The 17,584-nt window shown below is 48.8% G+C and overlaps 1 protein-coding gene across 1 annotated transcript; it reads left to right on the top strand.

Annotated features, from left to right (window-relative positions):
- The first annotated feature begins 98 nt into the window (after positions 1–98).
- LOC137470037 (TOG array regulator of axonemal microtubules protein 2-like) lies at positions 99–15,930 on the top strand. The gene is made up of 13 exons (XM_068183021.1): positions 99–137; positions 495–645; positions 914–1,075; positions 2,306–2,438; positions 4,067–4,172; positions 4,889–5,124; positions 6,636–6,788; positions 7,980–8,097; positions 9,066–9,169; positions 10,525–10,729; positions 11,848–12,064; positions 13,133–13,219; positions 15,445–15,930. The coding sequence occupies exons 1-13, from the start codon at positions 99–101 to the stop codon at positions 15,678–15,680; spliced, it is 1,947 nt and encodes a 648-aa protein (XP_068039122.1). The 3' UTR covers positions 15,681–15,930.
- Positions 15,931–17,584: the final 1,654 nt, after the last annotated feature.

The following is a 17,584-nucleotide window of genomic DNA, read 5'->3' as shown; positions in this document are numbered from 1 at the left end:
CTTTTGGTCTCGTGGTCTCAGAGACCAAGTCCTTCAGAGTCCTTCAGAGCTGAGTCCTTCAGAAGGCAGGAAGTGAGAAACAGCTGCAATTCCCGGCCATGAGTGTAAAGCAGCAGCTAATTACTCCTCCTTGCTGGGTATTGCACATGGTTTTTATTCTCCTGCCATGGCCTGTAGGAACTGAACTGCCTGCTCACGGTCATGTGAGCCCTTCATCTGTCTTGGGGCACTCCTATGACTTTTCATGCTTCAAGCAGGGCTTCCTGACATAGGCTCCAGTTGCAGCAGTAGAAGGTTATGGTACTGAAGTGTTCCACCTCACTGTGTGTAATTGCCAAGCTGAGGACAGGAGACATTGCTCTGAAACTAGTGGAATGTATATGGAGCTACATCAAAGCCTATGGCACTCTATGGACTCTGTGCCCGTGCTGAGATGTTGTGGCTGGTTTGTGTGTCTCTGCTTACAGTCTGTGATGTATTTCCATTGCAACTAGATCCGTGCTGCGTTGTGGAAGTTGGCTGATGAGAACTTAGAGCCGGAGGACATAGAGTATTTGGTGGAACAGATGAAGAAAAATAGACAAAAGGAAAGCTTCTTGCAGCTTCTTCCTGAGACACCTGAGGCCGGGGATGCAGCTGAAGCAAGTAAGTGGTGGCTACACTTGTGGTCGTCCTTTTTGACCACTTGCTTGCCCTTTACACATCGCTGCAATCGGACTGCGGGGCTGTTTGGCTTGCATCTGAGTGGAAGCTTGCATAGGATTTATTTCTGTTTCCCAAAGAAAAATACGGAGGCATGAAGTGTCTTGCCCATGGCCTCACTCAGTCAGTAGCAGAATATCAGCTTCCCACCTTCACCATTGCCAACCTGTCCAGCACCCTCCACTTATAAGCTCCTCTTTGGTGCCTGCAGCCTTTAGCCGACCGCCTGTCAATGGCACAGCTTCTAGAGTGCAGACAAAACACCCTGGTAGTGCCTTGAGGAAGAAGGTCTTGAGGAAGCAGGACAATGTGCCCTTACTGCCCAATAAGCCTCTCATCCATGGGGATGGCAGCTTCCCACGCAACTCCTCAGGTAAGCCTGCTCCCTGGCAGCTTTTTCCTGCAGGGGTTTGTCCTTGCACAAGGAGCACAAACTGCCTCCTGCCTGAGCCAGCACAGCTGGCATCTTGGGTCCAGAGCCTGTCCTGAGAATGAACAGCAAATCTACTTTTGAGTTACTCCATCATGTTAGACAGCTCAAATGGATTCATTTACACATTAGAAAATGAGCTTTTGAGTGCACGACATGAAATGTTTGATTGACAGTTCTTCTGATGACAAAGGGGTTTCATAAGAAATGCATCTATCATCTCATTTTCTCATACCTTGTAAAGTTTTTCCTTACCAAAAAATTCAATTAAGGCAAACCCAGGTCAATTGATTAACAAGACAGTGCATCTGCCAACAACATGCATCTGTCTTTGCATATTTTTATCCTCAGAGTGCATTTGCAAGGCCTTTTTATCAACTATCTAGTCTGGAAATTGCATTTTTCCACAAGAGAAAGCTTAGAAACTGCTGAGTTGGCAAACACATCCATTAGATGACACATAGAATTCCCCTCAGCAACTTTGAAATACTGCCAGTGTGTACCTCTGACAGAGTAAAGGTTCCTGATGCTTGGAAAGAATCCATAAACGACTCCCTTCCCAACAGTAGGCTAAAATGTATGTGCACTCAGTGCCTGCTGTCTAGAACCTTTGAAGTCAGTGGAAACAGAGGCGCTGTCAGGTGTGAAGGGTCAGGTATGGCTTTTTCCCTGGTAGCTGTTCCATGGGGATTGAGCCGGGCCCAGCAGGGCTGGGTTGTTGCGGCTTGGCTCGGTGCCATCATGAGGCAGCTGCAGATCTTTCCTCAGGGAGTTGCAGAGTGCCCCTGTGCTCAGGGCTGGGGGAAATCAGGGCGCTGAGACAAGAGAGGCACCTGAGGGGTTCCCTCCTGGGGTAGCCAGTCCTGCTGTTGGCACTGTCTGGCAGGGAGCGGGAGCTCTGCGGCTGCAGGAACCTGCCGCTGGCTGCGGCACCTGTGGCACTTGGGAGCTGGCGCCGTGGGGGCAGTTGTCAGGTTTAACCTGGAGCTGTGCCCAGCTGGGGGAGGCTGGGAGAAAGCAAGGAGCCCCAGGAGCCAGACAGCAGGGAATTGTCTGACCCAGTGCCAGTGTGTGCCACACGGAACCCTGGCTGGGAGATGGGGCTGCAGGCCGCTCCATGGCGGCGTGCCTTGCCCGGGGCTGCAGCGCCCATGGCCGACCCTCTCCTCACAGTGACCTCGCAGACGGCCACTGGTGCCGAGCGCCGAGAGGAGCCGCTCCGTGGGAAGGGGCAGAAGGACACAGCCTCTTCAGACCCACAGCAGTCCCTGCTGGAGGCACTCTCCTTGCTCGGCAGCGATGCCTGGTAAGAAAGGCCCCGTTCACTCTGTGTCCCTCTTAGCGTTAAGGCAGGTTAGAAGCGTGTCTTGCTAGTGCCTCTGAGCCCCGAGAGCCCAGAGGGCCAAAGGGCACTGGTGAAAGCACTGCAGAGCAGTGAGAGGATAAAGGTTGGAGAGCAGCCTTTTCTTGGCCTTGCTCTGCAGCAGTACTCCAGCTGCAGCAGGTCCGTGCTGTTTCCTCGCTTTGCCTGCTGCTCCATGGAGCTGCAAAGGAAATCTTGAGGGAAGAGAGAAAGCTCTGGAATGAGATGATTTGCTGGCTGAAGGCAGAAGCAGGATGGCAGCAGTTTTGAGTGCAGAGATTTGGGAGCCTTGGTCTGACAGCAGTGGCAGGTGACAGGGTCTCCCTGGGACCTCCTGCACGGGAGACCCAGCAGCAGCTCCAGGGAGTTCCTCTTTCTGAGAAATGGACTGAGTTGTGCTTTCAAGTCCCTCAGCCTGTCCTTACTCCTGAAGGGCTCATGGCAGAAGAGAAGGGAAAAGAAAGGAAATCCTCTAGGAATCTGGCACTTTTGGATTTCAACTTTTTCCTTCTCACTGCTTCATATGGGCTTGAGATGTTTGGCCAATGCTCACAATGTGTCCCAAAATTATACACAAGCAGAAGGAGGCCCAGAGGTGATAACACTACAAATGTTAGGTGATATGGGTTTTCTTTTTGGTGTCTTTTTGATCACTCCCTGGTGGATGCTTCATTCACACAGGGGTAAGGCCTCCATTCACACAGGGATAAGCATGAAAAATCTGCCACCATGCATGTCCTTGTGCAGTCGCCTTTGCTCTGCCCTTTCTCTTCTGCTTTCTCTTCCCCATTTCTCTTTGGTGTCCTGTGAGGTGCAGAGAGCTTCTGCAGGTGTGGGGGGTCAGGATGACACCCAGGGGTGCCTGTGGGATCGGTCACCAGCCCTGTGCTGCAGCCCTGATGCCTCACAGACCTTCCTCTACCTGAGGGCCTGCACAACGCCCCTGCTGGGGGATGGAGTTGTTTGCAACTTTTAAATAACATGTTGCTGTAGTGGGGGTTGTTTTAGGTAGGGGCTTTTGGGAAAAGCCAGAGTTTCGACAGTTCTTGCCCAGGGGGGGAATCTTCTGGGACATCCTGCTGCTTTTTTGGGGAATGTGTGAGGTGCAGTGGAGTGGGTGACACACAGGCCTAGATTGAAGAGTGCAAACTCAGCTCCAGAGGGCCAGTGCAGACTCTCACTGCTGAACTGCCTGCTGGGGCTGACAAAGAAGGAAAATGCCTCAGTAACAGCCCAATGGGAGTGTGTCTCAGGGACAGGCAGGTGACAAGAAACAGCAGCATGGCCCGCTCTCACAGCTTCTAGGAAGCAGTGGCAGAGGGACTCCATGTGCCAGAGATTTCAGAAAGCCTGTCTTCTGAAGTCTCTGAAACCCCTCTCTTTGCCTCTTGGATTTGTGTATGCGATTGACAGCCACAGCATCCTGTGGCAACGCATTCCACGATTTCACTAAGTGCTCCTTGAAAAGCACCTCCCGTGGTTTGGATGAGCTGCCAGCCTGTCATTTCAGAGGGTGCTGCCTAGTTCTTGGATGGAGAGAAATAGCAAGCTTTCTGTTATTTGCCTTGCAGGGAGCTGAAGGAGAAGGGACTCTTCAACATCAAACAGCTGGCCGAGTCCCATTCAGCCGTCCTGCTTTCTAGACTTCGGGAAATTTGCATGGCAGTTACCAGCGAGGTGAGAACATTGCTCTGAATTGTTCCCCTTACTTCATACATGGGGTGTGGAGTAGGTATGTGCTTCTTCATCCCCATGTGTGCTCAGGGTGCGTCTTCAGTTCTGGTTTTAGACCTTCTATTTCTAACGTCTGTCAGCTATCTGTAGGATCTGTGTGTACATGTAGCTCTATATCTGACACTTGTCTTTAAGTGAGGTGCCTTTATATTGCAATGTGCATATGCTGAGATGCTAATGACATTATTTAGCACAATCCCAATCTCTGCCCAAGCTGTAATTGAGCTCTGCAAATTAGCCTGCAGACCTGAGGCTGTGTTTTCTGTTTCCTGGCTGAGTGCTTCAACTGCTGGTGTTGCTTTCTGGAACAGAAGCACCTGACTCTTTTATCTTTTTGACTTGTGCCTTTATGATTTGAAAGCGGCCCTTGTTTTAATTTTCTAGTAAAAGGGCCTAAAATCAAAGCAGCGGACATTTTAGGAGTGTTAAGTAGAACACTTTAGTGAATTTTTTTTTTTTTTAGGCCTGCAATAAGCAGGTCTAAGGCCAGAAATTGGTGCCAGAGTAAGCGCTTTCTCTGATTGTGTTCTTGTGCTCTTATTGTGCTTTTATGTTCCTCTGGACGCAGCGGGATGTGTTGTCATTTGCTGGGACTTCTGTTGAAGGCAGCTGATTTCTTTTCAAGGTGATTCTTATGTTTCCCCTCATGACTTCCCCAGGTGACCAACCCGCGTTCCAAGGTGTCCTACTCGGCAATTGTCACTCTGGGAGAGTTCTTTGCGACCTTCAAGAAGGACATGGACTCTGAGGTGGATGAGGTTGCTCCAGTCCTTCTCCAGATGGTGTGGAACTCCCCAGAGTTTGTTCAGAAAGCAGCCAGTCAGACCCTGGGGATCATGGTGGAGAATGTGACTCCTGCACGAGCAATGACTGCTCTCATGGACAGGGGAGTCAAGTAGGTTCTTCCTCTTTCAGTGATATTCCTCACCTTCTAGCGTGTGGGAGGGGGAAGGCATGAGAGAGAGAATGGGAAGGCTCCTGTATCCTGCATCTTCTGTGAACTCAGGGACTTGATTCTCTGACCAACCTCATTTCTTTCCTCTTGTCACCTATTTCTGCCCTCCTGCAGCCTATTAGTTCTCAGAATCACAGAACTGTAGAATATGGGGAGTTGGAAGGGGCCCTTCAGGATCGCCAAGTCCAGCTCTCGGCTTTGCACAGAACAGCCCAAGGGTCACACCAAGTGCCTGAGATGGCTGTCCAAATGGTCATTCAGCTCTGCCAGGCTTGGTGCTGTGACCACTGCCCTGGGGAGCCTGTTCCAGTGCCCAAGCACCCTCTGGGTGAAAAGCCTTTTCCTGATATCCAGACTGAAGCTCCTCTGACTCAGCTTCCTGCTGCTTCCCGGACTTCTCTCAGTCTGTCAGATTTTCCTAGACATGGTGAACAGTGGGGAAGTGAAAGTGCCTGCAAGGGCCAAGGATAGATCCTTGAGCTTTTGTGGGAAGAGGGACAAGTGCAATTGCAGCTGTGAGCGCTGTTGGATATTTCACAGCGCTAACCACAGAGGCCCTGGGAAAAACCATGTCTCCTCCTGATGCCATTAACCTGAGAAAGGCGGAGGGTGCTTGCTGGCGCATGGAGCACATGGGGGAGAATGTGCTGGGTGTGGCACAGCCTGCACAGCAGGTGCAGCTCTTGCCAAAAGGAGTCTTGTACCACTGTCCTGGCCTTAGAGCTCTACTTTCTATTCCAACTGATGTTTCATGTTAGCCTGGAGATGATGAATCACTTTACAGGCACCTTCACAGGCCGGCTGCCATGGGACAGCTGAAGGAAATCCTGCCTTAAAGGGTGGTGCTGGGCCTGATAGTTCCCAAGAGGCACTCTCTAGAACAGGACAACCTGGCTAAAATGCCTGCCACCCTTTCCTCAGCTTTGCAATAGGGAAAAACACTCGGATGTTTCTGTTGCCAAGTCTGACAGAAGAAACCAGCTGCATTGCTGGATGTTCTGCACCTTCACAGCCCACAGCGTGTTTTCCCTGCATTTGTTTTTTTCCAGAGGTCTGCAGATTTGGGGGGAAATGGGTGGAAAGAGCCTCAATCCTGCTGCAGCTCTGTGTAGTGGGTGCCCTCTGATGGGTCAGCATGAATGGTTTTTAATGTGTAAAAAATTCATATGGGATCTATTTCTTTAATCTTTCTCAGAGAACATACTATGCACAAAATTGAGCATCAGATAGTGCAGGGAGACTGAATTCCTCCCTCTTCCTTGCAGGCAGCCCTGCTGTACAATGCTAGCTTTGTGTTTATCTGAGGACAGAAGCTTCTACAGGTTTTCTGAAGTTGCAGGGAGAACCCAGGCCTCCTTCCCCCAGTGAAGACAGGGAGCAGGCTCTGGCCATGGCCCGTGCTGCTGTTGCTCCTTCTGCCTGTGCCCCAGGGTTTGCTCTCTTCTTCCCAGGAGCTGCCACGCCCAGGTGCGGAAGTGTGCGGCCAAACTCCTCCTGTCCTTGATGGAGAGAATTGGAGTCACAAAGCTCGCAGACACACCCAGGGCTGAGAGGCTGGCACACGTGGCAGGGATGCTTGCTCAGGACTGTCACCAGGACACAAGGTAATGATCTTCATTTCGCCTCCTAAAACAGGAAAACCCTTTCCTGTCTGGCTAGAAAGGTAAAACCACAAATGAGTGGAACTAAAGGAAGTAATAAGTGACCTCACTGTGTGGCTAAGGGGCATAGACTCGGAGAATATGCTGAGTTGGATTGGACCTGTCAGGGTCATCCAGTCCAGCTCCTGGCCGTATGCAGGGCACCCCAAGAGTCACTCCACGTGCCTGGGAGCATTGTCCAAACGCTTCTTGAGCTCAGTCAGCCTTGGTGCTGTGACCACTGCTTTGGGTGGCCTGGGGAAATGACTGGAGTGGATAACCTGAGGTTGGCCAGCAAAAAGGTGCATTGCCAACTTCCTGTGACTTGAAGGATCCTTTACTGAGACCAAAAGAGCTCCGATGAGCCAGTCAAACAGTTTTCTTTGGCCTTAGGTGCACAACCCAAAGCCAAAGTGTTGGCTAATGTTCATCACTGAAGGATCCCAAACATCTCTTTCTCATGAAGACTTTACTAGAAATATTTCAGGGGTTGTTAGCCAATGTATTCAGTCTTTCTAAACCCCTTCTGCAGATTTCTGCAATGCTGTCATCTGTGGCTCAGTGGCCTCCAAATTTCTTCTTGAAGAAAACTGTGGTTTGCTAGTGGCCAAATCAACCCAAACCACCAAAATCCCCTTACTTTGATGATGAAATTCCCATTAATAGCTGCCACGAACGCCAGAGCAACTAGCTGCCCCTGTGCATACCTATAGAATAGAAGAATCAACAGGATGCATGAGGAGTTTTGTCCTGGCTTCCCTGCCAGTTAAAGAAAGGCAAATTATTGTGCAATGGCAGCAAGACACTGCTAATAGGCTCTGACAGCAAAGCAGATGTGTTTTGCTTGTTCCCTGGGAACACCCGCAGTTTCAGAGTGAGATGGTATTTTTCTGTGGCCCCACATTCTTCTCTTCTCTCTTGTGTTCACCTGACAACACTCGGCAGTGACAAGTGGAGGGAAATCTCCCTCTTTGCTGAATAGGTAATGCCTTCTCATGCAAGGATTGCACCTGATTGATTTTAAGGTATCAGCCTCTTCTGTTAACACTCTTCCTTTGTTCACTTTTTCATTCCCTTCCTTCCTGCCCTCCTTCCTGCCTCCCTCCCTCCCTTCCTCCCTTCCTTTCTCCCATCCTTCCTTCCATCCTTCCTTAGGCATTATGGACAGGAGATGGTGAAGATGTTGCTGAGTCACCAAAAATTTGAAATGCTTTTGGAACGCTCTCTTTCCATGCGTGACCTGGAAGATATCCTGAGAAGACTTAAGGTGAAAGTAAGTGCTTGGCAGGAGAAATGTCTTCTTTGTGCAAGTATTGCCACTGCTAATATGAGATCCAACATACCCAATCTGTCTTTATCTCATTCCTCTTCGGCTGAATCATTTTGCACCTGGGAATGAGCTGTAAATCCCCAGCCTGTTCATCTGCAGGCCACAAAGGAACTGATATTATTCAGGAAAAAGTGGGGCTTTGAAGATTTTGAATATCGGTCACAAAGAGGAAAGGGAAAAAGGAGAACATGGGTTTACATTTAAGAGTAAGGCCTCCACCATGCTCTCCCTGCTCTGCCCCCAGTCAAGCAATTAAGTGAGAATAGAAGTAACAGAGTCTGAAGATAACGGCGTCTTTGCAAAAGGCACCGGAAATAGTAGTACCAAGAAAATTTCCAAATACACAAAAGATGTCCAAGTCAAGCCTAGTTGCTACAATTACTGTCTGTCTTTTGGGAATACTGCCCTGCACTCAAGCCCTGTGCAGCTGGAAGAAGCTTGGCGAATCCAACAGCATCCAGCAAAAAATCCTTTGTTTGTTTGGAGGGGCATTTTACTTTTTTATTGAAAATATAGAAGGGAGTGTGCCTTTGTGCAGGCACAAGGAGAGTGAGTGTAGAACCAAATCAACTTCCAGCACGATGGGCCGACCCCCAAAGAGACCAATTTTTTCTGCTGCTTCCTTTAAGAACACTCACTGCCTACCAGTTTGCATTATTCCCATTTATGCTCAAGATTAAAGAATTTGGGATTTTAGACTGCTGCTCAGTGTGGTAGCACCCATAACCTGCCTTGGGCTATTGAAAACAAAGAGTTGGCATCACTGAATCTCTGGTCTGTTTCCTTCTGTAAGTTAGGAAATGTTTCCCTAAGCCTTGATAGCAGTGATCCTGGTTCCAACTGCTGCTTGAAAATGGGAATTTCCTATTTTATATTCTAAAGATTGATGGGGTTTCTCCATGTCTTTGTAGGGGATGGAAAACCAGAAGGGCGAATGCCCAGCTGTCAAGGAGCCGGTGGAGAAGAGCAACGATGGCTCGAAGAAGCCCCAGGCCACACTGCCTTCTAGCAAACGGTACGGAGCACTTTTGTGAGATGTGACCAAGCACATGACAAGCTTTACATGCCTCTTCCTCAGGAAAATCTTTCTGGCAGAGATGCCCAGGCCCACAGATTGTTTTCTTTCCCTACAAATGCTCTAGAATAGAAAATGTCCACTTCTGCATTACACTGAACACAACTTCCCTGGAGGGCTTTCCATATAAATGGAGAGACAAAAGGACACCCATTAGTTGCCGCTTAGGTGATCCAGTGCAGTGGCAAGGGCAGCGTTGTGGAGGCTAGGAGAGGGCCCAGTATCTGCCGCCTGACTTGGGACAAGTAAATTCAACCAGGGTTTTTTTTCCATCTGAGTGGAGTCTTTTTCAGATGGGTGTTTTGATGAGAAGTCCCAGTCTAGAAGCAAGATGCCATTCCACAAAGATGCAGTTCTCATCCATGTGGTTTGGCCTGGCAGAATCATGGTTTTCTTACCCTCAAACAGTACCAAGTTTGAGTAGTAAGTAGCAAGGCAGTTCCTGAGCAACTGTGGTCAACAGGTGTCTCAAGATGGACTTTTTGTCTTGATATTCCTGTTCTTTATATACGTTGCTTGATGGACAGCACGTTTGGTTGATTTCCTCCTGTACTGCAATCAGCATTTAAGACAGGAATTTGGTCCTTGCTGTCTCTTCATGCCCATGGCAGAGCTACTTGCTCCTCTTATAACAGAGAGGGTTTTTTTAGCTCTGTCATGCTCAGTGGTGTCAGGAAAGTGACCGCGTGCCCCAGTAGCATGGCTAGCATCTTCCCATGCTCATGGAAGAGACAGGTTGATCTAGGAGAATTGTTCCCAGTGGGTTTGTTAAGCTGTGGATCAAGTCTCTAGGGAAGCAAATGAAATGTGAGCATTGTTCTGGGATGTCTGGCTTCTGTTTTTATCTCTGTTACTGATTTTCTGGACCCTTCAGATATGTCCCCGTTCAGATGCATCTGAGCTGCTTTTCCAGATTGTCATGCCTGGTCATAGAGACACTTCTCCAGAGTGACCAGTCTCCTTATTAGAAGACAGAAACGTCCCATATGAGGAGGCATTTAAACCTGGAAGTAGTGTCTCTCTTTCCCCACAAAGCACTGTGACCAGTGTGCCTTGGAAGCCACCTGAAGATAGATCAGATGCATCTCATCCTTGGTTTCCCTGAGTGAGCACTGGGAGAATGTTACTTGCAGGTTGCCTCCCATAATGATCGTCACAAGGTTGACGTTGTTCTTCAGATCCTCATGATTTTCTAGCTTGAAATCACATCATTAGGATAGCTCCTCCAGATATTTTGCTCACAATTAACTGAAGGTATTATCACCAACAGGTCCTAATTTGGTTTTGTTTTCCAGAGTGAAGTCTACCTCTGATGGATGCCTCCTACACCGTGCAAAAGCCCAGGTCACGTTACCTCCAGCTGTGGAAGAAATGGAGCCGCTCCAGAAGCTTTACAATCTCCTGCAAGCCAAGGGGTTTCAGACACGGATGGAAGGAGTGGCACTCCTCCTAGACCTGTGTAAAAACAGCCCCCAGCTCATCTCCACTAACATTGTCGAAGTATGTAGGCTATCTTCATTGTTCCTTTCCTTTAGCTCCTTTCCTAAGCCTGTAGAAGTAAAGGTAATTCAGTGTGGCTAGGTACAACATCCTGGCTGTTTGGGACAGGCTGGTCTCTCTTACCCAGACAAATTTAATTCAGTTCCAGGCTTCAGGACAAGTTGTTTCAGTCAACTTGTATTTGCCTGGCACGTGCCTATTGATGCTGTCCATCAGAGGATGACAGAATTTTCTGCTGTTGTAACTGCTGCTGTCTCCTACTCCTAGTTGGGTTAACTGAAGAGAATCCAGGAACTGAAAGAATTGGGTTGGGTTGGTTTAAACCCAGGGGTTTTTAAAGAATACTTCTGTAAACTACATCTCATCTTGCACAGGCACAACTCTGGCTACTGATTTCCATCCTCGTCCCTATTCCTCTATGTAAAGACAGTGCTCCCCCTTCTTGGGGAGCCTTTTTTCCTCTTTGGAAAAGGAAGAAAACAGCTAAGGACGCATCTCTGCCTTCTCCTCCCAGTAGCTGCTTTTTCCAGAAAAAGCTGTCTGATGATGTGGCTGACGAGGGACGCAACTTGCTCTAATGAGAGCTGTAGAGCACATTACATTTCAGAAGTGCACCTGTTAGTCAGAGAAATGGTCTGGATCCTGGAAGAGTTGATCAGAGTCCTGCACTTCTGCAGACACAGGCTCTGAGACCAAAAAAAATAAAACTTAGATCTCCTCCAGCCATAGTTTTGGCAAAAGCATCATTGCCCTCAGTACTTGAGGCAACTGTATAGAAAAATGGGCATTGTAAATATCTGCTTCCATACTTGTTAAGCATAGGTAGCCTTTTGCATTAATAAATGGAATTGATTTAATGATTTATAGATGGAGAGAAATACCATAGGAACTATTCTGTCCCCATCCAAACCTCCTAAAAACAGAAGAAAATCTTTCAAGCAGCATGAGGTTGCACAACCATTCCAATGAGAGGTCCACAGGAAAACAGTGAAATTGTGCACCCAAGTGCTGACCTGAGAGACAGGATCCCTTTCATCTCTTACACTACTGAGTGCTACATCCACTCTTCAAACAAGGACATTTTATTCCAGCTTTCATGTTGCTTGTTCTCTTCACAGATTTTTGATTATTTTGTCCTGAGAATATCTGACAGCCACAAGAAAGTCAAGCAGAAGGCGCTGGACGTGCTGGCAGAAATCATAGGCCTCCTGGAAGAGTCCCTGAACCCGGTGATCATCCGTTTGGTGGAAGGAATAACAAAGAACCTGAACTCAAAGGATCCTGGGGTTCATGCTGCAGCTGTGAAAGCACTGGAAGGATCCATCGCTCATTTAGGTGAGGCTGATCCCTGGCATGATCTCTCCTCAAGTGTGTCTCTGTCTCTGCGACACAAGAGAACGCTGAGAGCCTTGATAGCTGCTGTTACCTGTGGAAGGCTCCAGCCGACACCCACCAGAAGCTGTGGAGGTGCAGTCCTTATGCACCAGTCTCCCAAAAGGCTTGAATGTGATCAGCAATTCCCAAAATTCCCAGGAGCCATGGGCTCTGTGCTACTTGTGTGAAGAGCAAGTCCCGGACTACAGCTTTGCTAGAATTCAGAGGCACCTGGGTTTGGGAGTTTGCTTGGGCCCCGTTTGACTTCCCAAAAGAACAGCTTTGCTGTTGGCATGAAGGGGGCACTGGCCCATCAGAGCTTCTGCAGAGCAGCCACCTGGAAAGCTCTACATTATAGTCATTAGCTGCCTATTTTCCATCTTTCTTCTTTGTCTTCTTTTTTCAAAGGGGAACTTATCATTCACCAAGTTCATTTCTTTATGACAAGCAGGTCTAGATCCAGCTGTCAATGATGCCTTGTTCCACATGTTGTTTTGCCTGGGGCAAGATTGCTCTAGCAAATAACTACGTGGGCAGGGGCTGCTCTAAATTCCTTTGCCACACAGATTTATGTCAGCTCTGAAAATGCCTGAAAAATGGAGTGTTGAAGAGACAGGTCTCCAAGGGGAGTTCCCAATTTCTCCTCCTCAGCTGCTCTGTGAACTGATGAACTGCCTGACTCAGTGCCTTTCTGTGTCCCAAGTATGGGCTTCTTCCTTTTTGCTCTGGGATGCAAAACCTTTTCACTGCTTACATGTGACTGAACTCTTGAGATCCCTGATGTGAATTGTTTCAACAAAGCTCCTGGTACAGCAGACAAGTTAAGATTTACAAATGTGAAAGGAGAGGGTTTCTTTTGGAATTTAAAACCCCTGCCAAGTAGGCTGGAAGGAAAGATGAATAGGATTCAAAAATCAGCAGAAATTCACTTTCTGTTCTAAAATGGGGTTGCCCCTGCCCTTTGCCTCCTCACTGTCCTTTCTCCTATGACCTCAGACAAGTGAGCAGAAACATGTGTTTCACTTGTAGATAAAGTATCACTGATGAAAGAGTTCAGCCACCAATGGAGTCAACTGAGCGGCCAAGCTCTGCTGGATGTCGCAGAGAGTATCACAGGTATGGCCTCCCCTTCTAAGCCAAGAGGTCTTTACCAGGGAATATTTACAGGGAATGCCTGGGAATAGGCAGTAGAGTAGCTCCTCCAAATCAGGAGGTGCTGAGCTTGTCTCTCCTGCCCAATAGCCAGGGCAGGTGTATTTGGCAGGTTTTCCCAGGCTGCTGCAGAGCTGTGCAGCATCTGAGATGGGGGCAGCGCTCGGACTCGGGGCTGAGCTCTCACAGGGGCATCTCAGAACCCACCTCCAGGAACGGGAGGGCTAAAAATACCCCAGCTGGCTCCGCTCTTGGAGGCTCAGGCACATCTGTGATTCTTAAGGAAAACGGTGGCAGATGCTGTTTCAAGGAATCAGTTTGTTTTGTCCCCACAGACTCTTGCTTTTCCCTTGGAAAGTTTTGAGGCTGAACCATGCAGAGCCTGGGGGTCACCGCTTAGGTCAAAAACTCAACACACGTCCTAGAGGCACGGATTTAATGCTAGGGAGCCTTTGGGAGCAGAGGGGCAGAAGCAGAATGCTGAGGCTGCCTGCCTGTGCTGTCCAAGTGGCATTGGACTGAGCATTTCAGGGTGTGCAAACAGTGTCTTCCTGTGTCAGCACTGTCCAAAATGCCACAAATGCAGCTGATAATTGATTCCTTAGAGGAGCTTGCAATGTCAGCTGTAGTCAAGGAAGAGAAAAATGACAATCTCAACATATAGGAGAGAAGACGATTGATAGCCTTGCTTTAACTGAGGCTAAACCCATTGCTAATTATGTCATCATCTTGAAATGCAGGGTGTAATACACTTTGTGTCTTCCTTATGAATCTGAAAAGGGCATGTTCAGCCATTGGGAATGTCAGAGGCTCTTTAAAACCACCACAAAGGAGCATTTGAATAAAGTAGATCTCTAGGAATAGGGAATTTAGTTTTGCAGTTATTTTGATCTCTTTTTCAAAGAAAGGAATCAACATAAATGAAGACTGCTTTAGAAAGTGCAAATGTCCTCTCTGAGATTTAGTGGGAACAGACAGCTCTTTCTCTTCTCAAGTTCCACAGTGACCAATGTCTTTAACTGCATTTAAACTCAAATGAGCTCCCATTTTAAAATGAGTACCGTAAACCCTTTCCTGCTTAGCAGAATTGGTTTTGGGTACTTTCAGGAGCTGTTTCGATTCTGAATCGTTGCATTAAGGTGCTGGTGAATTAACAGTATAGAGAAAATGAAGTCTCTTCCACCAGAGAATAATAAGTAGCTACTCCATAATACATTGCCTCTCTAGGGTGCATTTCCAGATCTTCAGTGTGGGTTTAGGCAACTTCTTCATGGAAATAAAAGGCAATTTGACATTTCAATCATTGTTCATGCAGAAACAGATTGTGAAATAATTTAGTAAAGGTATGAAGTCTGCCACAGGTACAAGGCTCTGGTTGGAGAAATTAGTCCTGAGGGGTTGCTGGTTCTGTTTCAAGGATGATCAGCTGCTTTGTCTCTTTCTGGATCATGGGGCTGTGTGTGCTATTTCACTGATCTTAGCCAGAGAGGCTTCCTGCGACGGTGCGTTCTTATCCCCCGGTCCCGGGCAGCAGGGTTGTCCGGCTAGTGCGCTGCTTCTGGGCTGGACCGGGGCCGCCGCGTGTGTGCGGAGCTCTAGGGTTGTGCCTCCGCGTGGGTCTGCCACGCCGTAGCCAGACGCTGAGACGAGACAAAGGGTGAGGGAAGATGGCACACCCTGCTCACGTGGTGGAGAACTCTCTATTCCTGCATGGCTGCAGTGGTGGATTACGCAGCTGTTCCCAAGCCAGCATGGGAAGAAATGGCGTCGGGGCACCGGGAGCAGGGGGTTAAATAGGGGGCGGGCCGACAGGGGCGGAAGCCCCCCTCGCCTAATGGGGACAGACAGCACGGGAGTGACGTGGAACACGACAACCTATGGGAACATAACAGGGGTGTGTACAGGGTTCTGGGACAAATGGGATTGCAGAGGTGGCGTGATTGCTACAGAGCTTTCTGAGGGCAAGGGGAGTGGTTACAAGATTGACATGACCGAGCTCCTGTGATACAGCTTGGAGCAAACCATTATGAGGGGGAAATAGGGGTACATAGAACCGGTCTAACTAACATTTATTAAATTCCCTAACTGTACCAACTCGGGATGCAACAACTTCCAAGAAGCAAAACTAGAGGTGGGTCCTTGTTTGCATTGAGGTTGGTGAGTAAGAAGCTGTGTCTCTCTCCCGGCAGAGCTTGTGGAATGGGTTTATGCCAGGAGCCCTGAAGTCGTCCAGCGCTACGCCCTGCCCGTGCTCTGGTCCTTCCTGGAGAACAAGGCGCTGCCTGTCCGAAGCGCCAACGTCCGCACGGTGGTCACCAGGCTTGCCTATGCCCTCTGTGAGGTGATGGGCACCAAGCTGAAGAAGTGTGCAGCCAGCAAGCCTCCACACGTGCAGGAGAACCTCTCAAACCTTTTGGGATGGTGAAGATTTGATGTTCTCCAGAAAGCTGACCAAGTGCTGAGTTGGACACCTCCGGATTTGACTTAGCTGTGCCAAAGATGACGAAACACTAGGCAAGGGTGTGCATCTGCCCCCGCTCTTTCCATCGCCCTTCCTAGTCATGGCATGGAGGGCCTGAAGCAACTCCAGACTGAGGACAAGGTGAAGGCCAAGCATGGCTCAGCCTCACACTGAGGTGAGGGGGGAGCTGGGCCAATCTCTGGTGGGAGGAGGGGTCTGGTGCCAGCCTGGAGAGCCTGTGCACATTGCCAGGGAACAGTTGTGCCCTGCTTGTGCCCCCTGCAATGAGTTGTTCTGCTCCCAGTTCCCCTGTGGAGCTGTAGGGATGCTCAGCTGTGGGGCAGGGAGAGGAGCAGGAGGGTCCAAGTGCAGCTGAGCCATTCCTGGAAGGCACAGGGCTCTGGGCTCCCTGCTGTCCCAGGACAGCCCAGAGGGCCAGGCTGTTCCTGTGGTAGCTCTGTGGAAGTGAGTCAGGGTTTTCCCCGTGGGCTGCCTCAAGGGGCTGCCAGCAGGAGCATGTTGCCCTGTGCAGCTGTTTAGAAGTTGGCAGGAAATGTGTCCCATGAAATATGGAGCTTCAGATGCTTTAGGTTTGCATTGCAGCCTTAGTTACACTTGGTCTTTCCACTTTGCAGATAGGGCTGGCTACAGTCTTACCAAGAAGATTTCTCTGGACACTTCTGATGTTCCTTTACCCATGAAGTCCTTGCCTCCAGTCCAGAAGAGCTCTCTTGCCTCCAAGCTCAGGAAGAAGCTACCGACCCTCTGAAGAATGTTTCAAGAATAGGATTTATAGAATTTTTAGAATTCTAAAGAGTTTTATAGAATATTTTTAGAATAGTTACAGATGTACATACGTTCTCATAGTTTTGAATAAATGTGCTTTGATTGTATCTTTAAATTTTGATGACATCTTTTTAATTGGATATATTTTCGTTTTGATGATTTTTAGAAAAATGAAATCAATTAAAATAAACCAAAAGGAGAATGTGAGACCAGGACCTGCTAGCCTAGAGGTTATGGGAGTGCAGCTCACTCGATGTGCCAGTGTCTCACCACATCCTTTCCTCGCTGGGCATCTCCTCTTATTCTTTTGCCATGTTTTCTTTGTGTCATTTGCTCTTTGCTACTTGGTATTACAATGGGGCCACCAGTGACATGTTTGGGGGACAATGGACCCAAAAGATCCTGTACAGTCAAAAGTTTTCTACCAAGATGCATTCTGTGCTCACCTCCCGCTCACTCCTCTGCGAGTGTGGCTATGTTCCTAGTTAGCATCCACATGTTTGACATCAAGATCTGGGGTGCCACTGCCTCCACTGGCCTTTTGGATGCCATGGGAGTGAGAGATCACTATTCTCTCCTCCCCTAAAGCTACCTAACAGCCAGTGCTGATCTCCAGTCAAGTCCTTACAAAGCCATTCTGCAGGATGTCAAAACCTGCTTTTTTCAAGCCCCTCCTTTCTTCTGCTGCTGCCCTTCCCACCTACAGTTCCCCAGCATCCTTTGAGCCCAGATGCTGCTGAGCTCTCGGGATGCTCACTGCTCTCCAGCTCCCACACATCCATCATCTCAGGCTCACTGGCATTTAGGAAGTTCAACAGAGCTCCCTGCCCTGCTGCTCTTTGGAAGATCTTTGCCTGCCCAAGTTCCTCCAGGGCCCCATGCCATGGCCAGCAAGGGGGGTGGAGGCAGCGAGGGCAGATGCACACCCTTCTTTCATATCCTATCATTTCTGGCAGAGCTAAGGAGCTCAATCTGGACTTGTTCAAGCTTCATTGAAAGGGTCAGTTCGTTCGTGTCAGACATATACTGGGCCCTATCTCAGCAAGGCTGAAATCAAGTACCCAAGCTTTTGACTGGACTTT

The sequence above is a fragment of the Anomalospiza imberbis genome, chromosome 3 (genome assembly GCF_031753505.1).
Source record: "Anomalospiza imberbis isolate Cuckoo-Finch-1a 21T00152 chromosome 3, ASM3175350v1, whole genome shotgun sequence".
Classification (NCBI taxonomy): Eukaryota; Metazoa; Chordata; class Aves; order Passeriformes; family Viduidae; genus Anomalospiza; species Anomalospiza imberbis.
This window is presented reverse-complemented; position numbering and strand designations above follow the sequence as displayed.

Coding starts and splice junctions, on each gene's coding strand:
- LOC137470037 (XM_068183021.1), top strand. CDS start 99: ATGAGTGTAAAGCAGCAGCTAATTACTCCTCCTTGCTGG. Junction 138..494: donor TAATTACTCCTCCTTGCTGG/GTATTGCACATG, acceptor CATTGCAACTAG/ATCCGTGCTGCGTTGTGGAA. Junction 10,730..11,847: donor TCTCCACTAACATTGTCGAA/GTATGTAGGCTA, acceptor TTCTCTTCACAG/ATTTTTGATTATTTTGTCCT.